Source organism: Zea mays, chromosome 2, assembly GCF_902167145.1.
Source record: "Zea mays cultivar B73 chromosome 2, Zm-B73-REFERENCE-NAM-5.0, whole genome shotgun sequence".
Lineage (NCBI taxonomy): Eukaryota > Viridiplantae > Streptophyta > Magnoliopsida > Poales > Poaceae > Zea > Zea mays.
Window position 1 is genome coordinate 165,398,283 of NC_050097.1, and position 12,313 is coordinate 165,410,595.

At 39.2% G+C, this 12,313-nt stretch overlaps 1 protein-coding gene and 1 pseudogene across 3 annotated transcripts; one reads left to right on the forward strand and one right to left on the reverse strand.

The window, feature by feature from the left end:
* The first annotated feature begins 1,456 nt into the window (after positions 1-1,456).
* On the forward strand, positions 1,457-7,753 carry LOC113002608 (BAG family molecular chaperone regulator pseudogene; annotated as a pseudogene). 2 transcript variants are annotated; one of them, NR_158213.1, is made up of 5 exons: positions 1,472-1,989; positions 3,461-3,634; positions 6,550-6,644; positions 6,750-6,864; positions 7,430-7,723. The product of NR_158213.1 is annotated as a BAG family molecular chaperone regulator pseudogene, transcript variant 1 (transcript). The 2 variants fall into 2 exon arrangements; NR_158214.1 differs by having other exon boundaries at positions 1,457-1,989; positions 3,461-6,864; positions 7,430-7,753.
* Positions 7,754-9,271: 1,518 nt separating this feature from the next.
* Positions 9,272-9,679, reverse strand: LOC103647227 (40S ribosomal protein S4-like). The gene has a single exon (XM_008671794.2). The coding sequence runs from the start codon at positions 9,654-9,656 to the stop codon at positions 9,327-9,329; it is 330 nt and encodes a 109-aa protein (XP_008670016.1). The 5' UTR covers positions 9,657-9,679; the 3' UTR covers positions 9,272-9,326.
* Between the last annotated feature and the right edge of the window lie 2,634 nt (positions 9,680-12,313).

The window sequence follows — 12,313 nt, forward strand, 5'->3', positions numbered from 1 at the left end:
TTTTTGAGTCATTAAGATCACAAGAATTGTCTTAGATTTTGGTTAGTATATTAGACACTTCTTCATATGAAACCATCTCAAATAAAAATAATATTAGAGTCGTCTAGAATATAAGAACTGTCTTAGATATTAGTCAGTATACTTGACACTTATAAATATGAAAAAAATGTAGTAAATAGTGAATTTGGCTTAGTTTGATGATATATCTCTTCTACTTCCTTAGGCTGTCTTCGGTGGATAAAGTAAAATAGGGGGCACAGAACTGTAGATGACACTATTTAACATTGTTTACAGAGTGAAGATTGAAATAGTGAATGAGATAGGAGATGAGATAGGGCCTTAGAGCATCTCTAACAAGGTGACTCAAAATAGTGCCCAAAATTTAAAATACTACATCATTTAAAGAGTTTAGGGCACTAAATATAAATTTAAGTCCAACAATTAAGTCCTAAATCATGTATTTTAGGATGTAAATTACATTATTATTAGGAAATAAAATGTTGAGAATGTGTAGAAAACAAGGATAGAGTACTTGTAACACCCCAGGTGTTTATCGTCGGCTCGACCACGAGTGCGGACTTTAACACGTGATAGCTGTGAATGTAAAGGTCACTAAATTTTGATCATCCTCGTTTATCACGATTTTGATATCGTGTTTGTCTCCATCCGTTTAAATTGTCCTAAATTATTTTGCAAAAAATCAGACTTTAGTAATCTTCCGAAACATCAGATCCAATATTGTTTGGGTTGAGCCATCGACGTCTTGCCCAAACTCTAATCTTTGAAATCGAATCTGGTTCTTTAAGCTTCGTTTGAAATTCTTTGACACATGTGTTGCATGTGTCTCTCTGTGATTTGGCTTCATGGTGCGTGACGGGCGCAACCTTATGTGACAACACACAACTTCTCACCTACGTGAAAGACACGTATCGTCTCCACGAAGGTCCCTGTATGCACCTTAGCTCCCTACCGCTATCCGTGTTTATCCGGATCGGCCACCGCTCCATCTCCTCACCACGTGTCGTGCCTTCCCTAACTCCGTTGCCGTGTGCCCGACATGCTAGCGTCGTACTACTCTTGGGCTTGCGAGCTGTTGCTGTGCTTGCTCCGTAATGTCTTTTATGTTACATTAACTGGAGCATTCAGGCGTTTGATGCAAGATTAATTTGGACCAAGATCGCAAGAGTTGAGATTAAATAATTTCTAAATTTGGTTGGTTCTCTGTTTCGTAATCTAGAAATTGAAAGACGTAATCCAAAATATATTTTGGACCAACTCATTTAAACCCTCACAAATCCTAGCTACTAGATATATGTGCATTTATTTTTGTAAAAGAAAATAGATGAAAGATGAGAATTTTTCTTTTACCAATTATCTCCACCGCCTTGGCATTATTCTGGAAGGCATTGATTACCTGGGAGCCTTATCTCACGCCGCCTCCCTCTGCCTTGTTCCTGCAGCAAGCCGACGCCATTCCTTCCCCAACTCTCTGCACCAGCACCTTCCCATGGCGCAGGGTTCCCAGGCGTCCATCCTCTCTCCCTTCTTCCCTTGTGCAGGCGCCCCCATCTCCTCCCCTTTTCTGCAGCAAGCAGCGCCCAGCTGAGCCCCGTCCACTCGCCCAGCCCTATCTCCCTCACGGCGCCCTCGCTGGTGCTCGCCCCCCCTGCTGGACGCCGCTCCTCACCCTGGTGGCCGAGCTCTCCCATGGACGTCAGCCCTCATCCTCAGGTTGCCCCTCCCAAGGCGTTTGTTCCTGCCCAACCATGGACGCGCCCCTCCCTTTTGCTGCTCGTCGTGGACAGGCTTGGCGCCCTAATCCTCAGGTTGCCCCTCCCATGACGGTCATGGTGTCATCTGTTATCGGAGGAAAAATCCCTAGGAATCCGAAGGTGATGAAGTGATGCCCCAGTGCAGCGCCTGGTAGGTGTCCGGTGGAACGCCTAAGCCAGGACTATTGTCGTTCTTATGAACCTGGTATCGATTGAGGTATGGTGAGTGATGTGCTATTCCTTTTCCTGGTTTAGTTGATGGATTGGATGGATATATTAGTTGCCTTGTGGTATGTCAAATGTTTGATGAATTGCCCTTTGTGCTGTATGGTCGTATTCGATTGGAAGTCAGATGCGTTGTTGAGGGTGAAGGGGTAGTTTGAAACGTAGGGTTATATGTAAAGTGCATTGAAGGATGAGTATGTTGAGTATGGCCCTTGAGATGATGCGAATGATGTGAAAAGTAGGGTTTTGTCGGAATCAAGTGTGCTTAGGTTGATTGTTATTTGTGTTGGTTGAGTTAGTAATATAAAGGGTAAGTTTAGTAAATTCAAACGTGTCGCTAATGAATGTTGTTAGTGTTGTTTTGATGAGTTTCGTCTAATGAAGTTAGTTCTATGCTTTAGTAGTCATGATACTTTATATGTATTAACCGAGTTCATGTTGGGTGGATATATATATATATATATATATATATATATATATATATATATATATATATATAAATATAATGTTTGAATAGGTGGATTTGGCTCTAATTAATGATAATATGTTAGAATATTTTAAGTGTCAAGAACATGGTAAATGTAGAAACTAAATAGGAACTAAATTAGAATGCTTGCTGTTTGCACTGCATGCATAGTTTTAGTTGTGTAGCTAGTTTAGTGAAGTAAACCATGTTTTCTGTGAAAATGTCATATATAAAAGTTGTAGATAACCTCCTTATCTTATTTGTACTAAAATTTCATGGCTATAGGTCCAATAATTTGAAAGTTATGCTTCCCCAAAGTCCGATATCAGAATCTGTCCAGATTCTGTGTAGATGTCGAAAGTTGCACTGTTGGACCAAGTTAAACTAAGAATTAGTCCTTAGTAATTATAGGAGAATTGTAGTACTCTTCTTAATCTTTCCAAAAAGTCTTGGATCACCCTTTTTGGTAGTCTAGAGGCCAAGTTATGGCTGTTTGAAGTGTGATATCTGAATCTGTTTAAATCTGGACAGAATTTATGTTTAGTTCTGTTTGACCTTTTTAAAGGTCGAATCTTGTTGTGATGGTAACACAAAAGTTTTAGAGGACTTCATAAGCTTTCCAGAAAGTCTTGGTTTACTATTTTTGGATGCATAGTTTATGAGTTATGAGCAAAACAAATAACTGTTGCTCTGCTGTCCAAAAATCAGCAAGTATTAAAATGGTTCTTTGGAATTGCTTTTGTGTAGGTCACTAGGTTTGGTTAGTTCTTGATTGGTTGATTGGTAGTCTTGTGGTTTTAAGTGTGACGTAAGTACCTTGTAATTGTGTAATAAAGTTTAGGTTATAAATGCCTGTGTTTCATAAAAGTTGAGTATGATTAACTCCAAGTGTGATTATTATGGAGTTTGCCATAGGTGTTTTGTCCTCTTCAGTTAGTTTATCTATTTTGTGTTATTTATGTTTGTTCTCATTCATATGCATTTCACATTCCATTAGGTACGCTAGTTGATCACGTGATGCAGAATTCAAGAATTGAGTTGATCTCAAGATGATGAAATGATGAACTACTCCGACAAACGATGTCTGTGAATCAATCCTACTACTATACAGGTTCTTAGAGAAAACGTTTATTGTGCAATAAATGATGGAATTATCAACCTTATTGACAAGGTATGTTAATCTTCAAAGAAGTAGACATTTGTCTATGTTGCACTGAGCTATTTCTTCTTATTCTTACTATTTTCTATTGCCTATGAAAAATATACCTGGATTGCGTCAAGCTTCAGGAGTAAATTCATAATAGTTTCACCTATGGCCACTTGCTCTTTTTGTGTTGGCTTACTGCAAGAATCTAAAAGGCATTGAATCTGCTTCCTCACAACTTGCATCTGTTCATGCACATGCTTGATCTTCCTGAGCTTATCCAAAGGTTGCCATTTTCGAACATCATACCCTCTGTAGGCAGACTGAATACGAACTGCAACATCTGATTCTGACAAATTAACTCCATATGTTCTGGCATCATCTTTCGCAGTTTCACTTTCAATCACTGTCCCATCTTCATTTTTTCTTTTGTCACATCCATTCAAGCTTCCTGCACCAGCATTTTCTTGCACATGATCTTCCTCTATGCTCTTCAGGGCTGCATTTTCTTGATCACCAACTGTAGTGCTAGCAGCTTGGACCTTTTGGCCATCTTTACTTGTGGGAGCTTCTTCCTCCTGCAGATGTTCAACAGAAGCAACTTCCACTGTTTCATTTCTAAACCCAACTTCCTTCTTCATTTCATAAGGCGATTTTTCTTTCACTTCAGACACAGTGATATCCTTACTTGTACTAGACTGTTTAGGCTCCAGGATCTGGCTCTGGGCCTCCTCCACGTCCTTCTTCGTGTTGTCAGTATCCTTCCTTGGTGGACTAGGAGACCTAGAAGAATCATTTCCAGGTTTCTTTCTTGGCAAGGGATCCACACGTAAGCATACTGGGGGCAATTTTGAATGCTTAACTACTGATGAGTCATTGTGTTTTGTTTTCCTGTTCTCTTCAACCATTTCAGCACTGTTGGCCTCCTTTAACTCCCTCTTTTCCCTCATGCCAATCTTCTTCTCATCACTTTCCTTTATGACCGGAATGGTTCTGTAAGTACTGGCCTTCTTTTCATTAATCTCTTTCTCTGGCACAACTGGAATGGTCTTGCAGTTTTCCCTTGGAGGTTTCTTCCCATCGTGTATGCTCTTAGGCACAACTGGAGTGATTTTAGGGTTTCCTTCTAGTATCATGCTGTCTTGATGGTCAGTAACCACAGGTGATCCGTTGTTGTGGTCTCCAGAACCATTTCTGGCAGCCGATTTCTGATCATGATGATGACCATTCCCAAACCAAGACAGATGAATGATCTTGGGTGATTGAGGAGACACTTCAGAAATCTTTGGGGGATTTTGGGGTCTCTTCTGTGTCATTCATCTCTTTAGCCTTTTGGTTTGGTGCATCATACCCTGCTGGCATCCAAACTATTGGCCACTGGAATTGTTTCCCCTTCTCATTATCCTGCCCTTGTTGCTTCACATCCCCTAACCACTTCCCACTCACAGGAGCCCATTCATTTAAAACCTGAGGTGACAATTCATAATGCTCTCCATTCTCCTTGCCTTTCATATTGCCTGATGGCAGCCATATGAATGGATACTTCTTGTTTGGGTGTTGAATTATACTGTCACTATCAGCATTCTTGTAGATAATCTTTTTATCTTGTTTGTGTTAAAATTTCATGACCATAGGTGTAGTAGTTTATGAGTTATGATTTTTCCAAGTCCAGTTTCAGAATCTGTCCAAATTCTGTATAGGTTTCGAAAATTGGATTGTTTGGCTAAGCTAAACTGAGAATCAGCCCTTAGTAATTATAGAAGAATTGTAGTACTTTCCTTAAGCTTTCCAACAAATTTTGGAGCACCCTTTTTGGTGGTCTAGAGATCAAGTTACAGCTGTTTGAACTATAGAGTCTGAATCTGTCCAAATCTTGACAGCGAAGTCTGTTTGTAGTAACTGACTTTGATATGTATTGTATTAACCTGAGATATTTATAAATGAATTGTAGACAATTCTATTAGCTTTCTAAAAAGTCTAGGATCACCTGATTTGGATGCCTGAAACTCCAGTTATGATTTTTTTGAAGTGAGTAGCCGAATTCTGTCCAAATCTGGACAGAATTAACGTTTAGCACTGTTTGACCTTTCAAACTGTCGAATCATGTTGTGATGATAATATAAGAGTTATAGAGGACTTTCTAAGCTTTCCAGAAAGTCCTAGTTTACTATTTTTGGATGCATATTTTGTGAGCTATGAATAAAACAATTAACCGCTGTGCTGCTGTCTAAAAATTCTGCAAGTATTAAATTGTTGGCTTGAAGTTACTATTGTTTGGCTAAGTAAGTTTAGCTGATTCTTAATTGGTGAAGTAATGCTTTGTTTTAGTAATTATCATGTTCTATGGTTGTTGATTGAGTAAATATCATAAATGGAGATTGGTCGCTTAAGTTAATCATCTTGAATAAATGTTCCTCATTATCCTTATTAGTTCGAAGCAAATAGCATCAATAGGTTTATTCCAGTTGTAATCCGAGAGCTATATAGTGGAAAGTGCATTTAGGCGTTTAAAGTCTTTTGCTTCTAGGTTATAGTCAAATGAGATTATGTAATATTTGATGATGCTCTACTTGCTAGGACAAATAGTGTGATGTGTTAGCTATGCTAGTTAATCCGATGAAATGGTTTAAAAAGTTAGTTAAAGTATTTCTATTCAAATTCGAAGCTGTAGATGTCCAAGGCTAATAAGTTTAAATTATGGTAATCGTTTGGTGTATGTTCTAGTTAAAGAAGATCCATACATGGTTCACGATTGTTTGGTGTTTAAGTTAGGTTTGATTGATTAGAAGATCATGCTTGTTGTGTTAGAGTTAATGTATCTAGTGATTACTTATGCTTGCTTATAATGCTTTGCTAGAGAATGTTTAATCCTATACCATATAACTTCATATAATATTGTACTAGTTCTTATGTTCATACATGTGCATTGTACATCCAAATAGGTACGCTAGCTGAAAAATCGTGCGAAGCGAAGGGTGTGGATCAAAACAACCCACAAGACAATGTGAGGTGTTCATATGTGTCTAACTAAAAATTTGTAATCTTCCTCTCCACCAACTGATTGTTAATTTTCTATCCTGGCATTACTCCTTACCATATACACAACAAAATATAATCTGTTCATTTTTGGCTAATGTTACAGGTTGCCCAAAGTTTAATGTATTCATTTTTGGCTAATATTACATGTTGGCCAAACGCTTGGAACAATGGAACTATTGCAAATTCCTTTTTACAGACTACAACTTCTATCGAACTAGGTACAACTAACAAATCTTCTGCCAATGCATATAACATATGTTTATTGCTTCCAGCACACATCACTTGCCATGTCACAACTCCAACTATATTCACTGCAACTTTTCCATATTTTTCAGCAATTTGCATAACAGTACATTGCATTGCAGTTAAATGAATCTTCCATATTCAAATTTAGAGAACCTTGCCACTTAGGTCTGCACACAAGATTTTATCAACAATATGATTTGTACATAAAGAGAAAAAGTTCCCTGCTGTAAACGACTAAAAAAAAGTTCCCTGCTGTAAACACACAACAAATCTTCCAAGAACTGAATATTGCCTCATATCATCATCAATATCTACAGTTGTAGAATGTCTATTTTGCATGCTCTGTATAATTATATATGTACATATGTTTAGGCCTTCAAAAACAACTCATCTCCATATGCTACTGCAGATGCTGAAACAGACCAACTAGCCTTGCACAACTCAACTAACACTGTTTTATATGAGCTTTCCTATTTCAGAACTATTGTAAGATTTATGTAAATACATAAATTAGGACATGCTGACATGTTATTGCAGGTGGTCAAGGCTCAGGATTCAGAGTAGAAGATGCACATAAATACTGGTGAATGATGCCATCGACGATGATGAACTGATGAAACGATGGATGATGCCATCGATGAAAGATGGAATGGAACTCAAATTTTGGTGGTCGCACAAGTGTGGAGACTTGAATTCATATATACTTAGTTAGGCTCAATGTTAGCACAAACAGTTGATGAGCAAGTTTTTCCATTAGTAGTTTAGTTTGAATTTAGAGTACAATTATGTATGAGTTATTTGACAGTGCTTATTTATGAGATATTGAATGATATTTATCTATATTGTATTAATTATAGTGTTATTAAATATATGTGTTTGTATTTTTTTCTCTTCTAAATTATTATAATGTGGTAATTGAAGAATGTAATGACATGTAAGTCATTTCGTTTAAATCTTAATAAGACAGTTATCAAAACGTCTAATATCAGTCTCCTAAATAAGACGGTTTCTAAAACGTCCAATATCACCCTTCTAAATAAGATGATTTTTCTGTTGCGAGTCTCTATTATTATAGAATATTCTAGTCATTTTGATAAATACTTTGTGACTTATAATGTTCGTATTTTCGACAGTTCTTTAGAAGAAGTGTCTTAAACAAAAACCTAATTTAAGACGGTTTATTGGACAAAATGACTTAAACAAATGCATTTTTTAGACGGTTATTAATTAAAAACTGTCTTATTTAATATCTTTTAAGACAGTTTATAGCCATCTTAAAAATGGAACATCTTTTGCGACTCCATCAAATTTGGACACTTCATAAGCGTCTTAATAACTAAAAATTAACCATCTCATATGACTCGATTTATAGTAGTGAGAAAAACGAAGATCCCCAAAGAGCTATCACATTCGGGGATGGAAATCAAGGTTTGGTCAAAGGACTTGGTAAAATTGCTATATCACCTGACCATTCCATTTCCAATGTTTTTCTTGTAGATTGCTTAGATTACAATTTGCTTTCTGTTTCTCAATTATGTAATATGGGCTACAACTGTCTATTTACTGATGTAGGTGTTACTGTCTTTAGAAGAAGTGATGATTCAGTAGCATTTAAGGGAGTGTTAGAGGGTCAGCTATACTTAGTTGATTTCAATAGAGCTGAACTTGACACTTGCTTAATTCACTACTACAAAACATGTTATGTGAGACGGTTAATTTTCAGTTCTTAAGACGCTTATGAAGTGTCCAAATTTGATGGAGTCGTAATAGATGTCCCACATTTAAGATGTTTATAAGCCGTCTTAAAAGATATTATATAAGACAATTTTTAATTTATAACCGTCTGAAAAAGGTATTTGTTTAAGTTATTTTGTCCGATAAACCGTCTTGAATTAGGTTTTTGTTTAAGACACTACTTCTAAAGAACCGTAGAGAATACAAACATTATAAGTCATAAAGTATTTATCAAACTGTCTCGAATATCCTACAATAATAGATGATTACAATAGGAAAACCATCTTATTTAGGTGACTAATAATGGACATTTTAGAAACCGTCTTATTTAGGAGACTGATATTAGACATTTTGGTGACCGTCTTATTAAGATTTAAACGAAATGACTTACACGGCAGTACATTCTTCAATTTATAATCAATTTTTCAGACATCACATTATAATAATTTGAAAGAGAAATATACATACACATATATTGAACAACATTATAATTAATATAATATAAATAAGTACCATTCAATATATCATAAATAAGCATTGTCAAACAACGCATACATAAGTGTACTCTAAATCTAAACTCAAATACAACTGTTTGCACTAATGTTAAGCCTAACTTTATATGAATTCAAGTCTCCACACTTTTGTGACCACCAAATTTGAATTCCATTCTATGTTTTCCTGTACAACAAATAGGAGAAAACTAGACATAGCAAAAAGCTCCAAGCAGCACGTCGATGACCTCGAAGCTTCCCTTGTGCTTCTCCCAGTTCTTGATCACTCCTACACGCTCGGTGTTCCTCCCGTCGGTCACCATGACCACGTTGCCGACGTCAAACTTGAAGAAGTCCATGATCTTGTTGGTCTCCAGATCGATCTTGATGTTGTCGTTGGCCTTGATGAGCGGGTCGGGGTAGCGGATGGTGTGGCCGTCGTAGGTGTTCAGGTAGGGGATGCCTGTCTGGCCAAACTGAACAGACCTCACCTTGCAGAGCTTGAACTGCACACAAACCAGTAGAAAAGCAGTGAGCATTTCACAGGCGTACTATGAAAGGGCATGGGAATTTCCAGCGATGTAAATGTATAGATAGACAGTGTAACATCTATTAATAGTCCTAACGATTGTAGCACATGACATTTTCAATGCAAGACTTTCATGCACACAACATATATGGACAGTACAACAAGGATAAGGTACACAGATCTACTAATGAAAAACAGCAACCTCACACAGCTACCAAGATCATCATGCTCAACTAGAACAATGAGAGATGATGTGTAAGAGAATTGAGCTAACCTTGATATCCTCATCCCTGATTGGGTGAAGACGGAAGCAGCCTGTAGTTCTCGTTTGTCTTAGGGATGGAAATGACATCTGCCAAAAAATGACACCACAAATCAGCAACCAAAATAGGTGTATAGGTATCTTTATGCATTAATAGAGATATAGGCATACCCATGAACCCAGCAGGGTAGGTCTTGTCAGTCCTGACCTTGCCATCAACAAGTACATGGCGTTGCAAATTCATGTATGGTATGAGCTGAATATATAACATTAAATATGAAAAATCTAAAACAGACATACATGTCCAATCATCTACAGTATTACTCATTCATGCACAAGCGGCTTGTTCCAGTAATGCTCTTTCGTGCACAAGTTGCTTGTTCCAGTTCATGCACATTATTTGACAAGCTATTTTGTGAACTTTGCATCTGCTAGTGGTTGTTCAAGTTTTCAAACTGGAACTCAAGCTGGAACAAACAGATTTTGTAACTGTAAAAAAACCAACATAAATTGGAACGAGAACTCACACTGAAACAAGCAGCCCGAGAACGCACTTAATGGGGAGTGTTGATCCCAAATTTCTCCATCCCATCCCATCCAATAATCCATCATCCACGTATTGGGCGCCAGGTTCCATCCCATCTTGTTTCCACCTTCCCCTCCAATAAAGCAGCCCCATATATTAGATAAGAACAGATACATAAATATTATTTATAGAGGGGATCATAGCAATATAGACAATTATTAAGCAGTGCTTGGAACAAGGCAATAATTAGTAGTTAGACACATTTGAACACCTCACGTTGTGACATATCACAAAGGTCATTTGGATGTGTAGGAAGGCTGGAATAATGCTAGATTTTGCATCTGTCAAAAATAAAATACAATTCAAAAGGTTGGTGGTAAACTACTGCTATCTTCAGTGCTAGAACTTCTAGACTGAAAAACTATAAATGACAAATGTTAACTGAAATCTATTGTCAGATGGAAAAAATCATACCAGCAATGCAATCTGAAGCCCATGTTAACCTAGACCGTTGTTTTCCATGTCATTAGTTGTGCCAAGGCATTGACCTCAACGTGGGCTGTTAAAGGTATTTTAAATGTCAGGAATTGACATGATTATAGAAGATCCAGTTTCACCAACGGATTCTGAACGGGTCTTGATTTGAAGGAAATGAATGCAATCATATATTCATATAGTGTAACCCATATAACTCAGATATTGTGAGTTGTCCCTAAGTAGGTACTGAAAATCTAGTATTTCAGCAATACATGAGATTCCTAAAAACTAATAATTTATGCTTGAGGGCCATTTCACCTCTTTCTGCTTAAGGAAATAGAGCAAAATGTGACCCCATATAGCTCAGAGATCGTTCTGTTGTTCCCAGAATGCTTAAGTAAATAAGGGTCCTATAACACTTCATGGTATATGTCGGGTACCGTAATTAGGGGTACCCCCAACACTCCTAAACACGGCTGGTAAGCACCATCAGCACAAACTGCAGAGACTGATGGGCACGGTTCAGGTCAAGACCTCGCCTACCAAGGGACACAATCTCGCCTCGCCCGACCCCGGCCTCGGGCGGGAACAGTAGTCCTGGACGAATTCACGCCTCATCCAAGGGTCTCCTCAGGCAGTGGGCGCAACCTCGGCTCGCCCGAGGCCCAGCTCAGGCAGGCTTCGTCGAGAAGCAACCTTGGCCAAATCGCCTCACCAACCGACCGTATCGCAGGCGCATTCAATACGAGGATCGCCTGGCACCTTATCCTGACACGCGCGCCTCAGTCAGCCAGGTCGAAGTGACCGCAGTCACTTCGCCCTTTCACTGACCGATCTGACAGGAAAACAACGCCGCTCAACCCACTCCGACTGCTGTGCCAGCCACCCGGACAAGGCTGACAACAGCAAGTTTAGCCTCGGGCGCAACAGGAAGCTCCGCCTTGCCCGACCTTAGGCCTCGACCTCGGGAGGAGGTCTCCACCTCGCCCGACCCCAAGACTCGGCCTCAGCCTCTGCCTCGGGAGGAGGTCTCCGTGTCGCCCGACCCCAAGACTCGGCCTCAGCCTCGGCCTCGGGAGGAATCACGTCCTCGCCCGACCTTGGCCTCGGCCTCAGGAGAAGTCTCTGCCTCGCCCGACCTTGGGCTCGAACCGACCGCGCCACAGGGGATACATCATTACCCTACCCCTAGCTAACTCAGGCTATGAGGGAACAAGACTGGCGTCCCATCTGGCTCGTCCCGGTAACAGGTATCCCCGCGTGCATCCATGACGACGGTGGTTCTCAGCCCCATACGGAAGCAAGGAGACGTCAGCAGGATCCCAGCAGCACCGCCAGCTGTGCTTCGACAGGGCTCAGGCACTTCTCCGACGGCCACGTTATCGCATACACAGGGCTCTAG